Below are 26,519 nucleotides of genomic sequence, written 5' to 3'. Positions count from 1 at the left end.
ACTTCTAAAGGAAGCGTATCTAGATACATGCTTTACTGATTCCCTAAAGTAAGAAGTCAGTTTATTTCCCAAATCGATTCTAATACTTATTACACTTATCAATGAATAAATATTAATATTAATATTTCCCTTTCTTGAAAACTATGAGTGTCTACCGACAATCTCGGTAGTTACATGATATAAAATCTTCGAAAATTTTTCGAAGCCAAATTCATTAAAATGTTATTATAAGCGTATGCCGAGCCAAAGACCCAGTACTTCCCTGTAAAAGACAGCCCAGAAGATCGATGGCGATGAAACACGAAAATCAAGTCAGGAGGAACTGCAAACATATGTTTACATTCCAAGCGACAGAGAAAATCTGGATCTAGAAGGTAATGGTTCCTATTCCTGCCACCCAGCGGCAGGCAGGTAGATCACCTGACCCACCTGTAGCGCGTGCCGCGAATTTCAAATTTCGAATTTCTGTCGGGAGGACGGAGTCTATAGCTATGTATACATCTGACAGGTAAGTTGAATGTATAAAAATGCATTTCAATTCAAACCATGACCCCGGGATAAGACGTCTCATACTTTCACTAATATAAGTAACAAAATGTTGTTTTATCGTGCTGATTACAACTACAATCTTGAGTATATAGGCAGTCCCCGGGTTACGACGGGTTCGGCTTACGACGTTCCGAGGTTAAGGCGCTTTTCAATTATGTATATTCATCAGAAATTATTTCCAGGGTTACGACGCCTACAAAGTTGATCTGGCACAAGAAATATGACACCAAAAATGCAAAATAATCAATATTTGAAGGTTTCTTTTTATACAAAATGCAATAAGAATGCAGTTTACATAGTTTTTAATGCACCCGAAGTATTAAAAGTAAGGTCTTCTTAGGATTTTTATGATGTTCTCAAGAATGGAAGCCACCGTCGTAACCCTGGGACTGCCGGTAATATCAAAAAATGTTATATATATACGCCAATATTGTTCAAATAAGCGCTAGGAAGGATGTGGCCGTGACTGTAGAACCAAATTGCACTTGCAACCATACCATGCCACAGTGGATTTAAAAAACTGCCTTGAACACATATTTTATGAAGACTTCACATGTTTATTTTACTTCATATGCCAGTTTCATATATCTCATTTTGTTGACAAAACTTCAATCTTTTGTATGGTAAACTAGGGTAATACATCGTTCTATGGACACTTGCACGAACTAATGAGCCACTTTTCACTCGATATTTAATCGGTAAAACAAAAATACAATTCAATATATCTAAGTATACTATTAAAAAAACTGAAGTTTTGTCAACAAAATGAGATATACGAATTAAAAATAAGCATGCGAGATCTTTGTAAAATATGTTTTCATGGCAGTTTTTAATCCAATATGGCGTGGTATAGTCTCGCGGACACCAGGCATACACTGGCGGACACATCCTTCTCTGCGCTCATTTGAACAATTATTTGCATATCTACGTAACATTTATTGCTTTTACTCAATATTGCAGTTGTAATCAGCACAATAAAACAAAATTTTGTTACCTAGATTAGTGAGAGTGAGATCTTATTTACATGGTCATGTTTTGACCTGAAATGCATTTTTACCTTGTCATCGGTGGTTTTATCCTTACTGCCATCTTGAATGAAACTCCACAGTGCTTATTTGATTGTAATTTTATGCATTTCGTTCCTAATTCACTCCAAATTCAACTTAAAATATGATATTGTCATCTTACAATAAAGTTTTATACATACTTACCTGACAGATATATACTTAGCTATAGACTCCGTCGTCTCCGACAGAATTTCAAATTTCGCGGCACACGCTACCGGTAGGTCAGGTGATCTACCGCCCTGCCCTGGGTGGCAGGACTAGGAACCATTCCCGTTTTCTAATCAGAATTCTTCTCTTCCACCTGTCTCCTGCGGGGAGGCTGGGTGGGCCATTAATCGTATATATCTGTCAGGTAAGTATGTATAAAACTTTATTGTAACATGACAATATCATTTTTATACATTCAACTTCCTGCCAGATATATACTTGGCTGATTAGCACCCATTGGTGGTGGGTAAGAGACAGCTAACAACTGAAATAGACAGGTAAACAACATATGTTGTAGGTATTAATAAACCTTGGTTCCTACCTTATTAGGCTGAAGACTTCGCGGCTACTGCCTTGGAGTCTGCTTAGCCTCAAGAGCCTCAGCGAGATATTGATCTATGGCTAAGAGTTCTTGTGGGTCTGCCAATGGGGTCTTATCCACTTACTCGGCAGAGCCTAAAGGCCTTTGTCATTGGGTGCTATTCCACTAACATGACAATACACCTTGTTCAAGGAGCACAACACCGATCCCGATCACCTGATCCTAACATCCATGTTAGTTCTAAGATTGCAAGGAGTTATCCCCGAACTCCTTACAAACAACCAAAAACTCAAAACATAATTACACTTTCATTTATACAAAATATACAAAAAAAATTTTGTACTCCCCGACTAGCCATACATATCCTTGATCCCCTACCAGCAATGACACTATGCGCCCGTGCGACATCCGTGAGCTTGCTAATAGAAAACCAAGCACATATCTGACAAGAGGGTTTATGTACGATAAAATCAAAATATTTTAAGGATCAGTCTTTGCTCCAAGACCCAGCACTGTATCTGCTGATACAAATGGACCTAGAGAGAAGCACTTCTCATAGGTCACTCTCACATCCTTCAGATAATGAGATGCAAACACTGAATTGCACCTCCAATACGTAGTCTCAATGATATTTTTAAGAGACATATTCTTTTGGAACGCCAGGACGTTGCTACTGCTCTCACCTCATGGGTCTTAACCTTTAGAAGACCGAAGGATTCCTCCGATCCAGTTCTTGTGAGCGTCCGTAATTACGCTTCTCACAAAGAAAGCCAAGGCGTTCTTGGACATGAGTCTTTTGGGGTTCTTCACAGCACACCAAAGACCTTGTTGACAAGCTCCCATCTGTCTCTTTCTCTCTAAATAAAATTTAAGAGCTCTCACTGGACAGAGAGACTTCTCGTCTCTCTGCCTACGAGGTTAGATAGACCTTTTACTTCAAAGCTTCTGGGCCAAGGGTTTTGACAGGTTTTCGTTCTTCGCCAGAAACATTGTCTGGAACGAACAGATGGCAGCATCTCCTTTGAACCCCACTGTGGAATCTAGAGCGTGCAATTCGCTCGTCCTCTTGGCTGTAGCGAGAGACAACAGGAATAAGCATTTCCTGGTGACGTCGCGGAAGGAAGCCAGATGTAAAGGCTCGAATTTATCCGATGAAAGGAATTTCAGGACCACGTCCAGATTCCAACTAGGTGTTCTAGGAGTTGCTGCTTTTGAAGTTTCAAAGGATCTAATTAGATCGTGTAGATCTTTGTTGTCTGCAATATCTAGCCCTCGATTTCTACATACTGAAGACAGCATGCTTCTGTATCCCTTTATTGTTGAGACAGATAGTTGAGATTCCTCTCTCAGAAAGAGGAGGAAAATCTAGCACTATATTCACTATAGAGGTACTGGAGAGGACAGCTTCTGACTCTTACACCACCTCCTAAAGACTTCCCACCTTCGATTGTATACTCTTCTCGTCGAAGCTCTGCGGGCTCTAGCGATAGAGCCCGCCAGCCTTGCGAGAAAAGCCCCTCGCTCTGACAAGTCTTTCGATAGTCGAAAGGCAGTCAGAGCGAGACCTGGGAGGTTGTGATGAAACCTCTCGAAGTGGGGTTGTCTGAGTAGATCTGGTCTGTTTGGAAGAGATCTGGGGAAGTCCACTATCCACTCCAGTACCTCCGTGAACCATTCCTGGGCTGGCCAAAATGGGGCTATTAGTGTCAACTTCGTGCTCTTTGAAGCTACGAACTTCCTGAGCACTTCCCCCAGGATCTTGAACGGGGGAAAGGCGTAGGCGTCCACACCCGACCAATCAAGGAAAGAAACGCTGTCTATTGCGAAGGCTCTCGGATCTTCCACTAGAGAGCAAAAGATCTCTACTCTTTTGGAGAGGAACGTCGCAAAACAGGTCTATGTGAGGTCTCCCCCACAGGGACCAAAGACTTCGACACACTTCTTCGTGTAGAGTCCATTCTGTGGGAAGGACCTGATTCCTCCTGCTCAGTCTGTCCGCTCTCACATTCTTTATCCCTTGTACAAATCTTGTGAGGAGAGTTATGCCTCTTTCTTCTGTCCAGGTTAACAGGTGTTTTGTTAACTGAAAGAGGGAGAAAGAGTGCGTGCCTCCCTGCTTGCGTATGTAAGCCAGAGCTGTGGTGTTGTCCGAGTTTATCTGTATCACCCCGCCTCTGACTATCTCTTCGAAGAACTTTAAGGCTAGGTGTATGGCCACTAGTTCCTTGCAATTGATGTGCCAGGACACCTGTTCCTTTGTCCAGGTGCCTGACACCTCCCTTGCTCCTAGCGTCGCTCCCCATCCCGACTCCGAAGCGTCGGAATATAACACTTGGTCTGGGTTCTGCAGGGCAAGCGATACGCCTTCGTTCTTTTGAAGAGGAAGGATCCACCACTTAAAGTGATCTTTTATCTCTTGTGGAAGCGGGAAGATGTCCGAGAGTTGTCCCGTCTTCCAACTCCACACCCCTTTCAGGAAAAACTGAAGAGGGCGAAGGTGAAGCCTCCCCAGAGAGAAGAACTTTTCTAGTGAGGACAGGGTCCCTAAAAGGCTCAGATAATCCCTCGCTGAACTGTTCTTTCTCTCTAAGAAGCTCGAGATTTTCGACAAACCTCGAGTGATTCTTTCTCGCGAAGGAAATACTCGAAAAGAGAGAACGAGGAGAAGGAGGAGCCGCCGGACTAAGAGAGTCTCCAAACTCTTGTAGTAATAATGAGGCTAAGACCTTATAATTCGATAGTCCCTCATTTGCAGGAGGTTCGTCATCAGACAAATCGTCTAAACCTCGATCAGACGAAGGAGAAAGCTCTCGTTTGGAGGGAGAGTCCTTCCAAGACCTCCTACGATCTGAAGGAGAGGAGCTTCTATTTGGAGAAGAGTCATAAATTCCAGGAATGAGTCTCCGACTCCTGCCTCCTGGCTCTTGACTCTTGCCTCCTGACTCCTGCCTCCGACTCCTGACTCCTGCTCCTGCCTCCGGGAACCTGCCTCCGGACTCCTGCTCCTGACTCCTGGCTCCTGACTACCTGGCATCCTCCTGACCTCTCGACCTCCTGCCTCCTTGCCTCTTGCCTCCTGACTCCTGACTCCTTGATCGACTCCTGACTCTTGCCTCCTTGCCTCGGCTCTTGCCTCCTGGCTCCTGCCTCCTGCCTGGATGACTCCACACTCCTGGCTCTTGGCTCTTGCCTCCTGTTGACTCCTCACTCCTGGCTCTCTTTTGCCTCCTGGGGTTGACTCCTCACTCCTGCTCTTGGCTCCTGCCTCCTGGGTGACTCCTCACTCCTGGCCGGTGCAGACGTCTGATCGGTTCATCCACGTTCGTACAGGAAGCCTCACCTCTAGTAGGAGCATCGATCCTGGCGGCAGATACCTCCATACGTCTGGAGGATCTTTTGATCGGAAGGGAAGAGTCTTTCCTTCTAGGAGGCTCCTTTGAAAAGAACTCCTACAAAAGACGAAATCTGCTCTTGCATAGCCATCATGAACCTCTTCGTAACCTCCTCTTTATCCTCTTCGGGAGGAGGGGAAGGAGGGAGGGGAGGAGTCCATAGCCTCCACCTCCTGACTCCTTCTCACTCTGGTTGAAAGAATGGCTCTTCTTGCCTTCTTACTCCCGAAGGAGACTCCTCAGGGAAGTTTTCTGGGCTCGAATCAATCGTCGGAGCCTTCCAACTCCTCTTGAGTGGTCGAGATTGATCTGAATCCCTCCAATCACGTCTCGGAGATGAAGATCCCGACGACGAAAAACACTCACGTAGGACGCTTTTGCAATAGCGATCCTTGGCAGTCTGGGGTGTCACAGAAACCGCCGAAGGGACACCTGATCGGTGGGGATTCTCCACAACCTCCTTTCGGTTTTCGACATTGCCTTCTCCTCTGGGCATGTGAGCTTGGAAGAGGTCTAGACCTAGGAGCGTTGGGTGCGGAGACGAGAGATGCCCCACCTCCACTACACTGGGGACTTTTCGATTCCGGCAAGTTTCTTTCCGCTGAATCTACAGGTTCTGCAATAGGAGAAGGGGCTGCAATGGAAGGAGAAGTAGCAATACTTACCCTTGGGGAAGATCCCAAGCTAGGAATTAGTTCAGATCTCGAACTACTTAAACTTCTATAAGAAGCCTTCCTCACTCTTTCTCTCTCTAACTTTTTCAAATAATTAGTTAGATTCTTCCATTCGTTCTCACTCAAATTCTCACATTCCTTGCAAGTATTAGTAAAAGAACATTCATACTCCCTGCAACCCTTGCATACAGTGTGAGGGTCTACCGAAGCTTTCGGCAACCTCACCTTACAGCCTACATTCACACAACGTCTCACAACCATTCCAGAGTCAGACATTTTTTAAAGAAAAATCCAAAATAAAGTCCACAAAACAGTCCACAAAAGCGTATGCCAATCCAACAATCCAGATACGTCACCAAAAGTCGGTCAAGAAGATCAATTGCCGGTGAAAAAAGAAAAACCAATCGAGAGGAACCAACAACAATGTTGATGGCCCGGGCGACAGAGAAGAATTCTGATTACGGGAATGGTTCCTAGTCCTGCCACCCAGGGCAGGGTGGTAGATCACCTGACCTACCGGTAGCGTGTGCCGCGAAATTTGAAATTCTGTCGGAGACGACGGAGTCTATAGCTAAGTATATATCTGGCAGGGAAGTTGAATGTATAAAAATGTGAATTTGTTCACGGAGGGAATAATTCTATACATCCGGCAGCCAGAATCTATGAGTCGAGCAGACGACAGGTTAGTGAATTGTTTATGAAAAAAAAAAGGTCATTTTGCTTGCACTTTTCATTTATTCAAGTCTATATTACTATTTTGACTTTAAAATTTTTTTTATACTTGTATAGCTGAAATATATAATTTGTTAATAATTTTTGATAATTGTATGGCTGAAACAAATGTAATCTTTAATGCGCGCGAGGGATGCCAGTCATCGTGCCACTGCAGATGCCTTTACAAACTGTTTCTAGAAATTGTAGATGTCATAGTAATGCAATAATGACAACATTTTTCTAATATTTGTGTATACAGTATATATATTACAAATAGATAAGCTAAATTCACTTATTTCCACTGTTTTTTTTCTTATTTCCACTGTTTTTTTTTCTAAGTCTTATCCAAAGTTTGGAGGGTAAATACAAAAAACAATTGGCAACACCGTATCGATATCGCAGCAAAACGAATGAAATTCGAGTCAGGAATCTGGTTCCTTTTATAACAACGAATATTTTGAAATGAATTAACATGAATACATAATAAATATATGCAATTCATAACCTAATTCTGGTCTTTTAACTAATTATTTAATGTTATCTACCGCACTCCTCCTCTTCCGAACAATCGACATTTTCTCGGCCAGACCTGATACACTTCTTCGTATAAGATTGTTGTGAATAGTGTCCCAGCGTCTATGGGTACAAGTGGTGTGCAGATTTAGCACAGGAAATGAAAAGTTCATGGACATAAGTGACTGCAAACACTGAAATGGCATCAATGTTCTACACGTAAGGTGTTATAAGTAAAACTTCGAAAGCGTCATGGAGGTAAGTTTGCACCGTGCATGGCTAGACTTTCATTAACTTGTGTTTAACTGGAAATTATGGTATTATATTGTCACTTGAAAGAAAACACTTACTTCAAGAGGAAAGTAGAGTTCTCGATCTGTTGTTTCCATGCTGGTTGGGTTATGACTGGCGTCTAATTCAGGATAATGGAAGTGCTAAAGTTATTTTTTGGGGAAAGTGTCTCCGCAGCAGTGTCTGCCTGTCCGCACTGCAGTGCATTACCCGAAATATTGAATTGTATTGTTGTTTCACCAATTAAATATAGAGGGAAAAAGTGGCCCATTTTCCAATCAGATGGCCACACAGCGATGTTTTACCCTAAAAATTCAGGGTAATTCTATACAATAGCTCCGCCAGCACGTTATCAAATTTAAGTACTTTCACTAAAAAGAGGGCAGTCCAAGGTTTCGTTTGATATATAAATCTAAGCGGCGCTAGGTCTAGAAGTGGTTTAAAAATCAAAATTAAATTTGACCCGCCTGAAAAAAACTAAGTCCCTCGACTTCATAACTCTCTCAAATTCCTCTTCAGACTGAGCTCTCGTTTGTTCGTTTGTATGTTAAAAACACAGATTCTATCATTATTACATCATCGACTGTATTCTACGTAGCAAGACGTCACCCAAACGTCAGAGTTTTTAACCAATGATGATTATCCACATTTTCCTTGGGACTAACTAGCATTTTCACAAAACTAGGATCACGGTGACTTGAATACCCAATCAGGTGACAGTTTTACTATTAAACTAACATTTTTCGACACTTCACACAATTTCCACAGCAAATTTTTCAGTCTTTTGAGAGCCCTGGAGACGTGTGATCCTTCTACTTCTGGTGCGGTTGAAATATAAGGGATTATATAGAGCCCAGCACTACTATCATTTCTGACTGTTGGAAGGCATACGATTGCCTCAATGAAGAGGGATTTCTTCATTTAAGAGTCAATCACTCCTTGAACTTTGTGGACCCGCACACTGGAGCTCATTCTAATACTATTGAGAGGCGGTGGCAGGATTTGAAGAATCTGTTGCTTAAATACAGTCATTGAAAGGATCAGTTTGTTGGATACTTGGATCTTGACTATTTTAAATTGCATTTTAAAGTATTGGATCATAGGCTCCATGCATTCTTAAAGATGGCAGATCACATTTACCCTCCAACCTAAGTAAGTACACAAAGGGTTTTAGGCTGTCTTATATTTACTATGGCTGTATAAGGGTTGGTCGCAGGGGGAAGAACCCCCCCCCCCGCGCTACGTAAGGATACGGCTACTAGGTTAGGTTAGGCGGTTTGTTTAGGTTAGCTGGTGGCCTTATTTATTGCTAATTCTACATGTGCCATTATTCGTAGGGGAAAAAACCAGCAACTACCAACCCTTATCACGGTTTTCAGGTCTTATTCACTCGATATTTAAATGGTGAAACAAGAATACAATTACAACTCCAAGCATACCATTCAAAAGATTGAAGTTTCGTCAACATAATGTGATATATGAAAGCTCCATGCGAACTAAAATAAGCATGTGACGCTCTTCGTAAAATATGTTTTCAAGGCAGTTTTGAAATCCAATATGGCGGCTACCGTGGGATGTACAGTTTTTTATCAGTGACGAAAATCATCTTTCCCAGCCTTCCCAGCAATCATTTGAACAATGTTAGCGTATGTATGTAACGTTTATTGATCTTACTCAAGATTGCAGTTGTAATCAGCACAATAAAACAACATTTTGTTGCCTATATTACTGAAAGTATGAAACTTTTTATTCCCGGGGTCCATGGTTTGAACTGAATTCATTCTTACCTTGTAATCGGTGGTTTTTATCCTTACTGCCATCACAACTAAAACTCCACAGTGCTTATTTGATTGTTATTATACACATTTTGGTCTCAGTTCACTCCACATTGCACTTTAAACCAGTTGCTGTTCCTGGTTCCTAAGCGCGCGCGCCACAAACACAGTTACGAACAGCAGACGACGAAACTGCAAAGTTTTATTCCCTAAATTGTTTACTTTACTCGTTATTTAGTTCAAATTTACTTTATTTAAAAATTTTAATTTAATTCATGTATATTATCCCTTTTTTGCAACCAAATTACCCCGAAAAATTACAGATATTTCTAAAGTAGATACAATCAACTGTTTCTAACGTTTTCATACATCTGGCTGCCGAAAACCATAGAGGAACAACTACGGATAAGTGAATTACAGTAATACTTTGGGTTACGAACCGATTAGTATACAAATTTTTCAACTTACGAAGTGACGCCCTCATTCTGGAATACGAATTTCACTTGAAATACGAATGCGCGAATTTCCATCATGGGAGGCCGCCTGCTTTGTTTACATCGGACATCGGATGAGCATGGGATCTGCGAACGCATTTTTTTCGGCCAAAACTTAACGAGGGTCACGTGACTTCCTCCCACGCATCCCTTGACCCTTTTTAAACCATAACTCTTTCACTATCTCGCTGGCGGTTTATTGAACGCATCTGTCCGTGATACGCTCTCAAATTTGCTTAGTGATTTGCGCACGTGTTGTGTTTCCGTGATAGTGCTTATACATTAATATTACCCAAATACTAAAGACAATGGCTCCCAAGATGATGAAGGCAAGCAGCAAGAAGGAAAGCATAAGAAAGAAGGAGATGATTACAGTCGAAATGAAGAAGGAAATTATCCAAATGCATGATAAAGGCGAGCGCGTGAAAGACATTGCAGCATTCTTCAAGTGGTCACAATCAACGATCTGCACTATTTTGAAGAAAAAGGAAGAAATTAGAGCCAGTAAAGCATCAAAAGGTGTCACAGTATTGACGAAACAACGGCCTTATATTCCCGACGATGTAGAAAATTTGCTCATGGTTTGGATAAACGAGAAGCAGCTGGCAGGAGATTCCGTAAGTGAGAGCATCATTTGCGAAAAGGCTCGTAAGAGTGCAACAAATTTGTTTATCGATAATGGGGTGGGTCATTTCTATAAAATTTTAAAGAACAGGCAAAAGCAAGCCTCCATAGAAAAATATTTTTTCAAAATTGTGAAAGACGACACAGTCGCGTAAGCGTAAAATTAGTGATCGTAATGAACGGTGCTCTCTAGAGAAAGAACCAGAAAGTCTTCCAGAAGTGTTCATGGAGGGAGATTTCCCCCCCAAGCCCTAACCCTCTCCTCCTCACCCTTCCCCTCCTCCCGTCTCCCTCAAGCCAGCAGCCACACTCGCCAAAGGTAAAGTTCAGGTTTTACTGTGCATGCATATTAAATCTAGTGTTTATATTTAATTTCATTCCTCAATTTTATATTTTTATGTAATTCCTACACAAATATTCAACCTTAGTGAACAAAAATAAATGGAAAAATATGAATTGAAATGGTCATTCATGGTCGGGTGGAACGCATTATTTGCTTTTTATAACATTCTTATGGGAAAATCCATTTAGGTTACGAATTTTTTAGGTTACGAAGCAGGTTCTGGAACGGATTAAATTCGTAACCCAAGATATTACTGTATATACATATTTTTTTTTTTTTGCTTTATGGTTTTTGCTAGCACTTTTCATTGATTTCAGTCTATATTAGTATTTTGAATTTCTTTAATAACCGTATGCCAGAAATAAATGTAACCTTTACTGTTTGCATGCTAAGAATGGCAATATCATCGTTGCCACATTAGTGGAGGCTTCACACATGCGCCGTTTCATTATTATAAACTGTTTCCATGAATTCTAGTTGTCATAGTAATGCAATAATGATAAAATTGCTTTAATATTTATGTATATATACTTCCAATACATAGCCTAATTTCACCAATTTCAACGTTTTGTGTATAGTCTTATACCCAGTTTGGAGGGTCAACACATACTGAATGGCAACAGAGAGAGAGAGAGAGAGAGAGAGAGAGAGAGAGAGAGAAAGGAAAGTGAAGGAACGAAGAAGAAAAGGGATGGCGGTGGAGGGGGGGGAGAGGGGGTAGGTGGAGCTTTATACGCGTGTTTGTATCCATTTCTGCATAATGGAGTTTTTGTCTCTTGGTACAAGGACAAGTGTCTTTATTCTTTACGATTAGTGATTCATGATACCCTTATAAATTACGGCACTGGGTGTAATGCACTATAGCAAAATCTCGTTCTGATACGAGTGTTCGTTACAGAAATAGGTATTGCCCAAAAACGTGCTTGCACTGTCGCTGAAACCCATAGTAGGTATGCTGCTTAGTTGTCAATCAAGTTTTTTGTAATCAAGTATTTTTTACAAGCTATTGAATAAATTTTTATTCTTCTCAATCAAAACATATATATGCCCCTCAATGGTAACTTTCCTCTTTTAACGACTTTCTGGTCATTGCAAATTCGGCCCCATAATTTCTTATGGTGCGAAAACAGAGGCCCAGGGACTGAAAACGATTGCATCACACTACGGCGATAATCCGGCAGTAAAACATCTTCATATATCCAAAAAGTAAATAATAAAGATATATATGCGCATTACGATTATACCAATTACATGAAAAGCTGATAATCTGCATGAATAACTGGAAAACTGTTCTGCAAGAAAGTTGAGTAAAGCAATTATTTACAATAGGTACGAAAGTCAAGATGTCGTGACGTCATTAATACAGAACTTGAAAGAACGTTCTAATTCAGAAAAATAATTACTTAAATTTGAGTCAGAATCGAGTTACTTTTTTAATAACGAATATTTTCAAATTAAACATCATAAATATGTAAAATATTGATGTTTTACTATTTATTTAAAAAATTATCGAAGTGCACTCTTCGTCGTCGTCTTCTACAAAACAGTTGTTTACTCGGTGAGGAAAAGTTTTCCGATTGTTGTGATGAAAGTGCCCCAGCGTCTGTGGGCACAAGTGGTGCGCGGATTTATCACAGGAAATGGTTAGTTTATTGACACAAGCGACTCTGTAAACATCGAGATGGCGTCAATCTTCTAAATACCTCGAGTTGTAAGTAAAAATGTTGAACGCGTTTTGGTGAGATTTGCACTACGTTTGACACCGTTTTCACTACCCTCTGTTTAAATCTTGAAATTTGGCCTTAATTTCTAACTTTGGAGAAAATACTTACTTCGAAAGGAGAGTAGAGGTCTTTAGCTCCGTTTCTCACCAACAACAAGTCACAACTGATGCCCATCTCCGGTGTCAGGACACGTTATACCTGTACTTTTTTTGGGACTGTCCAAGCTGACCATACATGGTCCACTCTGGACCCTACGGTTTTTTACCCTATGTTAAAACGGATTCTTTAATTCATTCCCCACCCCAAAACCCCGGTTTCCCACTGGGGGTCCCCCAAGATTGGAAAGGTTAACAAAAAGGGTAAAAATACTGTTCCTCCTCAAAACAACAGTCAGCTTTAGATAAAGCATCAAGTAATTCATCAGAAAAATAATATCAACATTATTAGCTAGTGGCAGAGCTATTGAATAGAACTATCAAATTCAGAAAGCAAGTTGTGGTATTGAAGACAAATACCAAATAAACAAGCTATATATTTAGGCTTAATTACATTGACCTAATATAGTAACTGTGATAGCCAGCATTTAGAGCAAAGAGGTGGTAAGCTAATACTACTAAGTAGGTATGCCACCCTAAACCATTTAGAGACGCCGATACTTCACTCCATTATTCTGGACAGTAGCGAAAGTCGATTCAATGTAACGACACCCGATATGGCATGAAAATGTTCAATTACAACTCAAGGTAAAGAACGGGGGTGTGGAAGTTTTGCGGGATGCACCTGAGCTGGCCTTGGCTTTGTTTACAAACAACCATCGGCCAACCACTCCCCCTTCTCGGGCTCTTTGTTCTCGTTGGCATTTCTACTACATTTCCGTGCGCATTTCCCGTAAAATTTCATTAATTTTCACTGCCACAGGTTCTCACTGGATGAAAGGATGTTTTGAGTTCTATAAAGGAATGTTAATTATCGATGATATTCGGTAATTTAAGTATTCTTTACAAAATTAGACGACAACAAGGAGTTACGTGACTTACTCATCACCATCGGGGCAAATGCCCGTGTTCTCGTCGAATTTGTTGCAATAGGCATCTGGAGAATAATTAAAGGTCCCATCTCGCTTCCGCATGGGCCGCCTCCTACGCTGGTTTAAGAAATGCCAATGAAAACACGTATAGGGCCGATGCTGTGTGCATTTGTGTTGAAGGAAGAGAGTGCATTGCTCCACTCGGAATTCCTTTAAGTATCTGCAAGAAATGAATAGAATCAGCACTAACATCTACACTCAGTCTATTCTGTATTAAATTTCCCACCTATTAGCACTATTTATCATGGTTATCACTTCCACATACGTGTAATGAATGGGTTTTTCCGTCTGAGTCGCCCATAAAGCTTTAGTGTCTTGCGACTTCATTTTGTTTGTTTTCATGCGACTGCGCATACCTTTTGCGCAGTTCATGACGTCACAGAACTGCAGACAACTGGAAAACTAATGTCATTTTAATTTCATAAAGAGCTGTTTTGATACCATATATATTTAGGCGGATAATTGAATATTCTAATAATAATATTGAACTTTTTATGGGTATCTGAGGAAATTAAGATTTTTGTCATCTCAAACGAAACAGGAAGACAATATTTTTTTGTAACCCAAGGGGCGGGAAGTGATGGAATTGCGTCTCTGATTCACATTTTGCCCTGTATAAATGGAATAACTGTATAAAGACTTTAAAGCCTAACGAAACTGTAGTTTTTAATAAGTGCCTAATGTTACAGATAAAATATCTTACCTCTCAAGCAAATATTACTATGCGAAGACCTGATAATACATTGTTGTGATTTTTACTATAAATGTCATATATATGTATTAATACCACCCCAAAAGAGGCATTTCATCTTTAGAGCGGTATATGTGGACTAAGTCCCGTCAACATGCATACAGATTTGGTTGTTTGTATCATTCCAGACTAATTGCTCCCAACTGCGATTCCTTTGTCTTTCTAATCGCGTATATTGTTGAAGCATAGGTTGGCAACAGCAGGTCACTGAGTACATCAGTTGCCAACCATTAATTAAATAAGGTTTTTGTTGCTATCTTCCGCAAACTACAGACAATGTCACCTCTATTTAGTCCCAAGGAATTATCGTTGCGGTGCGCGGTTACCAAGGTAATAGTTACACTGACCTATACATGAGAATATTGGTTGGGAAAACATTGCTCACGCTCGAGAGATGTCTTAAAGATGCATGGCATAACAGAGTTCCTTCTGTAATACCTGACTTTGGCAATGACCTTCATTCTCAGGACCTACCAGACGCGCTAAATTTAGAATGGCCCATGGCCTTGTTCCGGTTCTCGGTTTAATGGCATTTAAAAATTTTCACGTATTTGTACGTCAGCTTTTAGAGGTGGATCGAGTAATCTCCCATTGACGGCGACCTTTCGTTTTTCGTAGCAGTAGATATGACAGAAAAAAATGTATCACTAAACAGAATATGCAAGCATATAAACCAAAAAGAATGAGTTGAAATGCAAAATGTTAGTAGACCTCTATTTATTTTATATAAAACATAAAACAGGGACCTGAACCATATTAGAGACATACCATCAAGCTTTTTTTTCTTCCTTTTTTTTTTTACCGTAGTAACAGGCAATGTCACTTGCGTAGATCTTGGGGGATATGACATACGTTCTTAATTATGAAGAGCTGAATCTCACTTAATGTTTTGGTCAGTATATACATTGTTTTTATTGTTAATCATATATAGGTTTTAGTGATATGACATGCGTTCTTCATTATGAAGACCTGAATCCCTTCTTGTCAGAAGCTTTGGTCAGTGTAACATTATTATTATTATTATTATTATTTTATTTATTATTATTATTATTCTTATTATTATTATTATTGATTAATTATTATTTATTATTTATTATTATTATTATTATTATTATTATTTATTATATTCATGAATTAACTCCTATTCATAAGGCTGTCATTCATTTGAAAGCAGTCACGAAAGATATAATAGGAAGCACAGAAAGAAGAAATCATGTATTATAAAATGAATTAGAAAATAAAAAGGACACAAACTAATGAGAAATAGATTAATCGACAAAACATTATATGAAATTGGGAAAAACTCTCTATCGCGAGAGTATATAATATAAAGTTCTAAGAGGTCCACAATAATGAAAAAAAAAAAGTTGCGAGTTCGTGTTTAATTTAAAAACCCTTTACAAAGTTTTCGAACCCTTCTCTGGACTGAAGATGAACCCAGGGAAGGGTTCTAAAGCTTTGTAGAGGGTTTTTAAATTATACATGAACTCGCAACATTTTTTTTTTTTATTGTTGTGGACCTCGTAGAACATTATAAGAAATATTATTGAAATACAAGATGAATTATTTAGGGTAAAATGCACTGCATCTTCGCTAAAACAATCGAGATTCTAATTACACAACAAACATCCTCAGGAAGACGGTTCTACAATCCAACCTTGGCACATTTACTGCCTATTGGTGCTGCTGTTCAGCAGATTTCGGAAGGAAAATGGGATCAGGGATTACGAAAGTTCTCTGTTAAAATACAACTTATGAAAAATTGACAGAGCAGAGACTATCCGTCGAATGGTCCAAGTCTTAACTGCTACTGTTGGGAAAACAAGAACCTGCCACCAAGAAAAAATCTATCTAAAAAGAGATAAATCTCTGGCAGAAGCAGACATCCACACCGGAGATTAGTACTATGGCAAAAGAAGAACAGATGACCTAGAACAGGTTGCATTAATTTTATCACTTAATGATACTTATAAAGTTACAATACCTAACTTCCGTGCGGCATTTGCTGATACTTTCATTGGATGTTTCAGAAAAAAAAATATGTGAGTCGAGAGTTACACCAAGTCCTGTTAAAGCTTCAGACTCATTCAGCAGAGTCCCATCCACAGATGACCTCTCTATATCTACGGTCCTATCCACCCGAAGGGGAAATTGTGGTGGAAAATCTGTATGAGATATACCAATCAATAGCGTTAAAAAAATACTGCATGAGTCTTGAAATGAAGAAAAAAATCCATAGTTATGGATTTGTACATATATATTTAAAGATAAAACTGTAAAGAAAGCGTACTGGAGCTCAGCCTTACAGCTTACCGACCACTACACCATTTACCAATCGGCTCCAAGTGTTTTACCATTGGCGTACTACTAAACAATTTTGTCCTGCAAGCCAACAGCCATAACACTTGTACGCACTAAAAACAACAGTGGACCAAGAACACTATCTTGTGGAAAACCAGAAACAATACGTCCCATCAACAGCAACTCGCTGCTGCCGACCTGTAAGGAAATCTCGAAGCAATCCTAAAGCATATCCACCCACTCCAAGATTCTGAAATTTAATCACAAGTGCTTTATGATTTATTAAATCGAAAGCAGCACTGAAATCTATTTGGATTACTCGCCACTCAAAACCCTTATCAAGGTCCTCTTGCAAATGGCATGTCTAACCTACAAGAGCATCGTAAGTAGGTACCCAGCTGCTACCTACATTCTTATTGGCTGCCAGCTAACATTCCTTTGGAGTCCACATGCTTGTGTGGTGGCTTAAAATAATTTTTTTTCTACAACTTTGGGGAGCACAGTTAGAATAAAAATTGGCCCGTGGTTACCGCAGTCTGCAAATAAGCCATTCGTTGACAGAAGAAAGAAGCAAGTCAGCCTCCTAATGATGGGACAGGGTTTGGCTCCATAGAACAAATAAAAACTTTAGCACGATTATCGCTGCATTTCATAATTGAAATACTTTACCTTAGGGAAAACCCCATGTAGGAATTTTCTACAACATGTACAGAGGACTCATCAGGGCACATTGCAACCACATACATACAATGCACCATTACGTTCCAAATGCTTCTTCTAATTCACCTATTCAACCATTTCTAAATCCTCTTCTTCTTGTTCTTTACTAATCTGTTTATGATGTCTTTGCATTTCCACATTCTTGCTTTAATAATCCTTTTCCGGAGTCTCACCTGTGACACCTGAAAAAGGATAATTAGACACAGCAGCCTCGGACTAGGGATTAAACTGAGAAGAAAAACAAGAAGAAGATTCCCAATTATGGCTTCCAAAGCCACTTCTAATCTCTTCCCAATCTGTTTCATATCTCGTGACCTTCTTTGCTTCACCTATAACGCGACTTTCATCTTCCTTCATCCAACGTTCACCTATTACATCTACTCTCTCTCTCTCTCTCTCCGGTGGCTCTCTGCCTCTTGGTGGCCCATGGCCGCTTGCAGCAGACCTCTCCGCCTTCCCCTGTTGAGTGCTGCATACCTCCAGTTATTCTCAGGATCCTCCACTCCCAATTCTCGTAGACCTCTGAACACATTCTCCCTTCTTTCTTGAAAACTATTTAGAATTGTTCTCAGAACTCATCTGCAATACCACACATCCTCAAAACGATTTATATTGCTTCCGTTAATTGTAAAAGTAGAACAATTCAAGCACCTAATTATGCCTCTGAGCATCCGAGCAGTGAACTGAAGACCTAACGGACAGTGGCCTCAGCGTAAAATAGCTGCCAAAAAGAAGAATATGGAGAGAAATTTTACTTCCACGTCCTTCCTTCAAGTGGCGAGAGAATGAAACACGCAGGTCATCTTGAATCCAGAATATAACAAGGGCTTTTCATGAAGTATTTCTCCACAGGGGGGCAGTGCTGCCAGTGCTTCCATCCTGCTATCCGCCCTCTCCTAACAATGACTGCATAGTACAACCAACGCCATCTTGAAATTCAAGATGGCGTTGGCACAACTAAGGCTTTCCCCCTCTTACGCCTTTCAAACTTATGTGGTCCCAATTTCCTTTCCAGCGGTGAATGGCCTCATAAGTCCCAGTCCCCCTTCCCTTAATCCTCTGCTCTCTGCGCCCCTTCCCTTCCCTTTCCTTTCCTAACCATTCCACAAATTAAGGCATGTTGATGTTTTCAATAAAGTCGGGCAGTCTGGTCAAGCCCCATCCCTCTCCCTCCCATCTGTTGGGTTCCAGTTTATACCAGGACATTTCTTGCTAACAATAGAACGAATAATATCACGCATCTCTCTGAAAGGTTGAAAGATATATTCTTACGAAATATATCATTATCAGAATCAGTCAATTTTACTTTTACGTAAAAGAAAACTACTGTGACGGCTTTGTCTGTCCGTCGGCACTTTTTCTGTCCGCCCTCAGACCTTACAAACTCCTAAGGCTAGAGGGCTGCAGATTGGTATGTTGATCGCCCACCCTCTCCAGTCATTAAGCATAACAAATTGCAGCTTTCTAGCCTCAGCAATTTTGATTTGATTTAAGATTAAAGTTAGCCATAATCATGCGTCTGGCAACGATATAGGACATGACACCACTGGGCCGTTGTTAAAGTTTCATGTGCCGCGGCTCATATGGCATTATACCGATAGCACCGAAAGATAAATCTATTATAGGTGGCTTTGATCATACGATGTACAGAAGACTCGATTGCGCCGAAGAACTTCGGCGTATTTTATACTTGTTTGTTCTACAAACTGCATAACAAAGTTTGAAAGAGATGCATCAATATTTATCACAAATGTTTTTCCCGTAAAATATTTGGTCATACCTAAACACAGTGTTCAATGGCCTGGCTATTTGCAAGAACAGCACCTTCATTAAGGATCGGAAAAGTGTTTCGTTCTGCGATGATTTCTATCGTGACCTTTCTACTAATATTATACTACTCTTTGTTGTCAAAGAAGGTAAGAGGAGGCCTTTCCCCCTTCAGTCCTGTCTTGAAATCTCGCTCGTCTTCTAACCCCTTCCAATATCTGAGATTTTAGACTGTTGATTCTCTTTCGGAGGATACTATGTCTACTACATAATGTGCACTTCCTGACACATTAAGTTTCGTGTGGTACTGTTCCTTTAGTTTTGCTTCGAAATAACTGATGACTCCACACTTCTGCCTGCTCATCCTTTTACCTATCCTGATATTATTATCATCTCAGTAGTTGAAGCCTATTCAGATGCAACAAGCCTACAGGAACGATTGACTTGGAATTCAAGCTTCCGAAGAATGTTGGTTCCACCCTCCCAACACAGAGGCCCCACACTGCAGCAGTAACTGATCATGACACAAAGCCAGTGATTTTTCACCGGCCTGGGTGAGACGCGAACCCGTGACATCTGAATGACATTCACGACACTAACCACTATATATACCAATATTCCTGGTTTCACCAAATCATTCTACCCATCATTGATATGATAGAAATTCCTTTTGCGTGTTTTTGAAAACGTCCACAAACTCTTAAACCTTTCTTTCATTTCCGCGTCTTCTAATAAACTCTAGTATATTCACATCAACCGTGCATCTGATGTCTAGGCCCGTCCCTTACGACGCTCCTGATTGGCTGTTGATAAGCCAATCGCAGGGCTAGAAGCTCTCAACCTTTCTCGAGAATTCACATGGGTAGGAAGTATGTTTCACTTCTCCTGAGGGATACTTTTGAAAGACGTATCCTTCAGGAGAGGAGGAACATACATCCTGCATGTGAACTCGAGAGAGAGACAGAGTTTCCACCAGCCCATACATCCTGCATGTGAACTCTCGAGAGAGACAGAGTTTTCACCAGGCCTGTCATTGGCTTATCAGCATCCAATCAGGAGGGTCATAAGGGACTGGCCTAGACAGCAGATGCAAGGTTGTTGTGAATCTACTATAGTAAGAAGCTGCCAAAGTGAATTCTCAGTTTTAATGGTTGGATTAATCTTAACTCGGCAAATCAGCACATCATTAAATCTAAGGGTCGTAATTACTCTGAGAATTGATTATGACACGTTTGATTCATTGTTATTGGAATCGTCTCAAATCGCAGTTCCAGTCATAACCGTAAGGCTATTGAGCATATAATAAGTTGTAGGGCAGTTCCTTGTCAGATTCTAGAATGTCAAAACACATTCTAGAATCACCGCTTCTTTCATCATGTTTTATTACAAAACCTAATAAAGTCTTCTTGCTGAGAATACAGGTCCCACCCTTAAGACAAATGGCTGGATTGAAAACATTACATCGATCTGACGAAAACTCTACTAGATCTTTTATATCTTTAACATTGTGTTCTTGTGGGAAAAGGATATCTGCTTTGTTAAAAGCGTCCTTTACATCCTACCTGTATCAAATACTACTAAAATCCGGTCTCATAATCGCCGTGGAAATCTGGGGAAAACCTCTGTGCTTCACTTTTCGTTTTTTTTTCTTAGATAGTGACCCCACCCCACCAAGGGTTTTCGAGGGCCGTTATATAGGACTAATATTTCTTGGTTGGTCATTACTTTTGTGATATTGACAGTCTTTTGTTTATGTTTTTACGGCCATCCCCGACGGGCTTGTCCCAAACACGCCTCAAAGCCCTTGGGGTTCACTATCAAGGAAAGATCCCACTTTACATATTATTTTTGAGTTTCCTCATAATGAATATTTTTTTTATGCACCTGTGGACTTGGCATAAAATTCAAAATTTGTGAAGGTACTAAGAAAAATGCAAAAATTACTAGACCTATAATACTTCAATTAGATGTGCCTTTTATTTTTAAGACTCGTTTATTTAAATTGCCTCTTTACTTTCTTTTACACTATTATTATTATTATTATTATTATTATTATTATTATTATTATTATTATTATTATTATTATTATTATTATTATTATTATTATTATTATTATTATTATTTCCGTTCCACAGTCCAACGGTATGAGGAATGAAGGACCTCTGGAATGAAACGTTCAACAGCAAGGCACATTTACTGCATATTAGTGCTGCTGTTCAGCGAATCTGACTGACTTCGGCACGAAAAGGGAATCAGGCGTCAATTGTGAATGTGAAAGATCTTTATGATACAACTTATGAAATGAAAAATTGACAAACTAGAGACCATTCGTCGATGGCGTCCAAGTCCTAGACCGTGCAACTGCTAATATTAAGAAACAGAAACCTACCACCACGAACCATCTATCCAAAAGAGATAAATCTCTGGCAGAAGAAAGGACAAATGGCCTTAAACAGATTGCATTGATTTTATGGCTGTTATGAAAAATACATCAGCCTTACGGACAATACCTAATTAAAATGGGGCATTTGCTGAAACCTTCTTGAGATGTTTCTCTAAAGTAATTATTTTCAGAATTTTTCCGAACCTTATGAAAAGATCCTTTGTTTCATATAAATTCTAAAATTTCCATCAGTACATCACGCCTTTTCAAACTTACGGAATTTCTTCCAAATAAAGAAGTTCGCATTTCGAAAAGAACATCTATGAAAGCGGTCTTTGTCAGAGGTGGATCAAGCGGTGGCCTTTTAAAAGTGGTATCTGAAGAGAACGCTCCTCAATTTCTTCTTAACGGTCCCAAAAACGACTTATCTAAAGTGGATAGGAAAATTGGCAGCGTTCGTCAAATCATATGCCTCGACGGTTTCTAGATTTATCACTTGAATTTTAATCGAAAATAATAATGATGATGATTTAAAATCAGAAATTGGTTTCAGCGGGAGTGTCTACTTGCCCGACACCAACCATTCTTTGATTTATCTTCTTCTATAATAACAAAATCCAAGTGGATTTTGTTTGTCCTACCCTGTGTGACAGTAGGGGGAGATTTGGCCTAGTCTCCCACCCCCTGCAAACCGGTTTGTCAACAACGGGTGGGGGCGGATTAGGCAGGGTCGGGGAGGGTAGGGAAGACGACATATCAGCCCTCCTCCAGCAACCCTGTTTGTCCACCCGGAGTAGGGGATGGGTCGGAAGGGGACTGGGGGCGTAGGGGAGACAATACGAGCGCCAACAAGCTTGTCTTTTAATTAATAAAGATGAATATCTGATGTGGCTAATGATACATATGGCATCAGAAAACTGACACAAGTCAACGATCAGTCTTGTCCTAAATTTGTCGAACATATCGGTTGGGGCGATGATAAAGATTATGCTAGTCTATTGGGCATCACTAGACTGTGACCGTCTGATCAAGGCTGCCTACAATAGATCCATCTTTCGGCGGTCTCGGTTAATGCTCTATGAGCCATGGCCAATGAAACTTTAACCACAGCACAGTGGTGACCTGTCCTAAAGCGTTGCCAGACGCATGATTATGGCTAACTTTAACCTTAAATTAAGTAAGAACTACCGAAGCTAGAGGGCTGCTATTTGCTATGTTTGATGATTGGAGGGTGGATGATCAACATGCCAATTTGCAGCCCTTTAGCATGTAAAAGACTGTATTTTTCATTATAGATGGATATTAACATTGGTTAACCTTGGTGGTCGCTCATCACCCCTATGCCCTCCCCCCCCCCCCTTCATCCCATCGGAGAAAAGGAAAAAACTCGCTGGTCACCCATATCAGCCGCGCAGGTAGCTTTAACAATGATATTGCCGTATACCTGAAATTTGACTAACAGTTCTGCTTCTTTGTGGAGAGAGAGAGAGAGTAAATTTACTTTGTTATAAAACTTGAATAGCCAACGGTAAAGTCATTGTAATTTTAACGCAACTGCGTAGTCAGTTTTTATCATCATCTTGTTACCAATACTTTTTATTGTTTTGATCATAATTCAAAATTTTGCTTCTGCTTGTAAATATCGTTGCATCCTTTGTCCTTCTTTCAACAGTACCTGTGAGTACCACCAAAGGTTGGATAGGCCACTTTGATCGCTTTGCTGATAAGAAAATTGAAAATAACATATTCATCCCGTCAAGAATTGCAGAAAATGATGACACATAAACAGACGCACATACATATATATTATATAAATAGAGAGAGTAGGTATATATATATATATATATATATATATATATATATCTATATATATATATATATTAATTAATATATATATCTAATAAAAGGAGCCCATAAAAACACCAAAATAGAGAAAAAGTACTATATTTCAGAGACTGCTGTCTCCCTCTTCAGGTAGATGAATGAGAAAAGTTCACAGAAAAGGTGGTATTTATACCAAGAGGTCCATCCACAAACAAGCCATTTTAAGTCACCCCCGCTGATAATCTTCCTCTAATCTTCTTAAGGGTTGGTTGAATGAAGACGTTGTCGATCGTGTCCGAAATCCATCCTCCTTTTGAAGATGTTCATTACCGTCCTCTCTTATTAAGGCCGATTCCATCATTTGACTCTTGTACGGCAGTTGCTGCTATAAATTACACGTGACAAATTCCAGTTTATTCTATGGTTATGTTCATTTATATGGTTGAAAATAGCCGAGTTCTGTTGTCCATACCTAACTGACCGTTTGTGTTGTATTAATCTCTGGGAATTTGGATTTACCTGTAAATCCGATGTAAGATTGGTCACAGTCCTGGCATGGGATTTTTATTTCGTTATTACCCCAGAGTCCTTTGGAGATGTCTTTTGTTGGACGTTAATCAGGGATTTGGCTAAGGTGTGGGTAAGTAAATACAAAAGGGTTCGATTTTCCGAGGGGGTTGGTTATTCTCTTAATCGTGTCCAGGTGGGGAATTATTATTTTATTGTTGGGTGTATCTCTGGTCTTGTCTTTAGGGGGTCGGTAGAAAATTACGTTAGCTTTGTGAATTGCTTTCTCAATTATATGGTCAGGATATTTTAAAGACGAAAGTTGCTTGCGAATTAGTTCAAATTCTTTTTCCAGGAATTCTGGGGAACAAATTCGTAAGGCTCTTAAGAACAAGTTACTAGCTACACCTATTTTGATAGAAATGTCATGATAGCTAAAGTAGTGAATGTATGAAATGAGAACGTTGGTTTTCTGTATATGGTAAATTTGTATTCTGTCGTATCTCTGATTATTAAAACATCAAGAAAAGGAATTTTGTTGTCTGTTTCCCATTCAACTTTAAATTTGATGCTGGGCACTAATGTGTTTAATTTCGAGAGGAATTCATTGAAATTGCCCCACCTATTATCCCAAAATGTTAGGATATCATCCACGTATCTCATCCACAGCATGTTTTTTGTTTTTGGGTTTTATTGCATTTATTACTGTAGTTTCAAAGTATTCCATGTACAGATTGGCTAGAACAGGACTTAAAGGACTACCCATACTACACCCGAATTTTTGCTTGTAGAATGATTCCCCGAATGAAAATACGTTATTAGATGCACATAATTCAACTAGCTTTATTATTTTGTCAAGCGCCAATGGGAAATGATCTGAATAGGGGGATAATTTTACCCTTAAAAACTGAAGAACGTCCTGTACTGGTACTTTAGTGAACAAGGATCTACATCAAGGCTTAAAAGTTTTATGTTGTGAAGTGGTATATGTGCTTCTCTGAATTTGTGACAAAAATCTTCCGAATGTTTAATGTGACTGGGAGAAAAAGTGCCTAAAAAAGGGGAAAGGAGGCCAGCTAACCATTTAGAAATTTTGTAATTGAAAGCACCGGCACATGAAACGATGGGTCTGAATGGAAGATTGTCTTTGTGAGTTTTGGGAAGGCCATAAAAATAGGGTAATTTAGGATTAATTACTTTAAATTTCTCTAATAGTTCAATACTCTTTTGTCTTTGCCAATTAATCTTACTTTCCGAAAAAATTCTGTGGGAACGTTTTTGGAGGGGGATTTTTCGTCAGTTTTTCGTATGTGTTTGTGTGCTAAGGAGCTGGTTGATTTTGTCAAGGTAGAAGTCTTTGTCCATTATTACGATTTTGCCGTCTTTGTCGGATCTACTTATTATAACATCTAACCTTTTTAGCGAGTGGATGGCTATCATGAATCTGCGGGGAACAGGATATTTCTTATGTAAGTCAGTTAAAGCATTTAGTAACACTCCTTTTAAACATATCTCTTCACGGTTGTAGTTTTTGTCAGATATGAATTTATCAAAAGCCACTATGAAGTCTAGGTTGTTTTTGCGGTCTGGCATAAGGGCAAAGGATAAGCCTAAATTTACAACTAAATGTTGATTTACAGTAAGGGGGGTGTTGGATAAGTTTAAAACTTTGTCTTGTTGCTCAAGATTATTCCATGCACTATTGTCTATTAGGTTATTTAACTTGCGTAGAAGTCTGTTGGAATGAGTCACGCTATTATAGGCAGCAATGTCGGAACAGAATGAAATCAGATACCTGTATATGTGGTCCGTAGTGAGGAGGCGAAGATTAGACTGGGTTCCATATATCACTCTGCGTAGTACGAAGATGTCGTTTTTCGTATCGGTGATTCTTTCCTCCAGGAAAATCTTGTGTGAGAGAGGGAAGGGGTCCGATTGCAGAGTCCATCTCCCGAATCCGTACATTTTTGGTAGTACTTGTTCTTTGAGGCATTCTTCTAAAAAGTGTTTTTGGTTTTTCAGCCGGTGTAGTCTGATCAGTTCTTTTTCAAACTTGCGAAAAATTGGCTTGACTTCTGGAAGTGAGTGAAGAATCCTGGAAAGGCGGTTGAATTCCATAATGGGCTGAAAATGACTGGTAAAAATGTTCTGTAACAACAGAGTTCCATCTAATAAAAGGAGCCCATAAAAACACCAAAATAGAGAAAAAGTACTATATTTCAGAGACTGCTGTCTCCCTCTTCAGGTAGATGAATGAGAAAAGTTCACAGAAAAGGTGGTATTTATACCAAGAGGTCCATCCACAAACAAGCCATTTTAAGTCACCCCCGCTGATAATCTTCCTCTAATCTTCTTAAGGGTTGGTTGAATGAAGACGTTGTCGATCGTGTCCGAAATCCATCCTCCTTTTGAGATGTTCATTACCTGCCTCTCTTTTATTAAGGCCGATTCCATCATTTGACTCTTGTACCGGCAGTTGCTGCTATAAAT

General features: G+C 39.8%; 1 protein-coding gene across 3 annotated transcripts in view; it reads right to left on the bottom strand.

The window, feature by feature from the left end:
- The window catches only part of LOC135201775 (RING finger protein unkempt homolog), a 77,151-nt gene extending 62,997 nt beyond the window's left edge, over positions 1-14,154 (bottom strand). For all 3 annotated transcript variants that reach the window (XM_064231028.1, XM_064231043.1, XM_064231034.1), the window contains exons 1-2: positions 14,042-14,154; positions 13,727-13,936 (exon numbers count right to left, since the gene is read on the bottom strand). In XM_064231028.1, coding sequence (XP_064087098.1) covers positions 13,727-13,936; positions 14,042-14,148 — 317 coding nt within the window. In that variant the 5' untranslated portion in view covers positions 14,149-14,154. The remainder of the gene's footprint in view (positions 1-13,726; positions 13,937-14,041) is intronic.
- Positions 14,155-26,519: the final 12,365 nt, after the last annotated feature.

This window comes from Macrobrachium nipponense, chromosome 23 (genome assembly GCF_015104395.2).
Source record: "Macrobrachium nipponense isolate FS-2020 chromosome 23, ASM1510439v2, whole genome shotgun sequence".
NCBI classification, from domain to species: Eukaryota; Metazoa; Arthropoda; class Malacostraca; order Decapoda; family Palaemonidae; genus Macrobrachium; species Macrobrachium nipponense.
The sequence above is the reverse complement of the archived record's forward strand: the minus strand, read 5'-3'. Positions and strand labels throughout refer to the sequence as shown.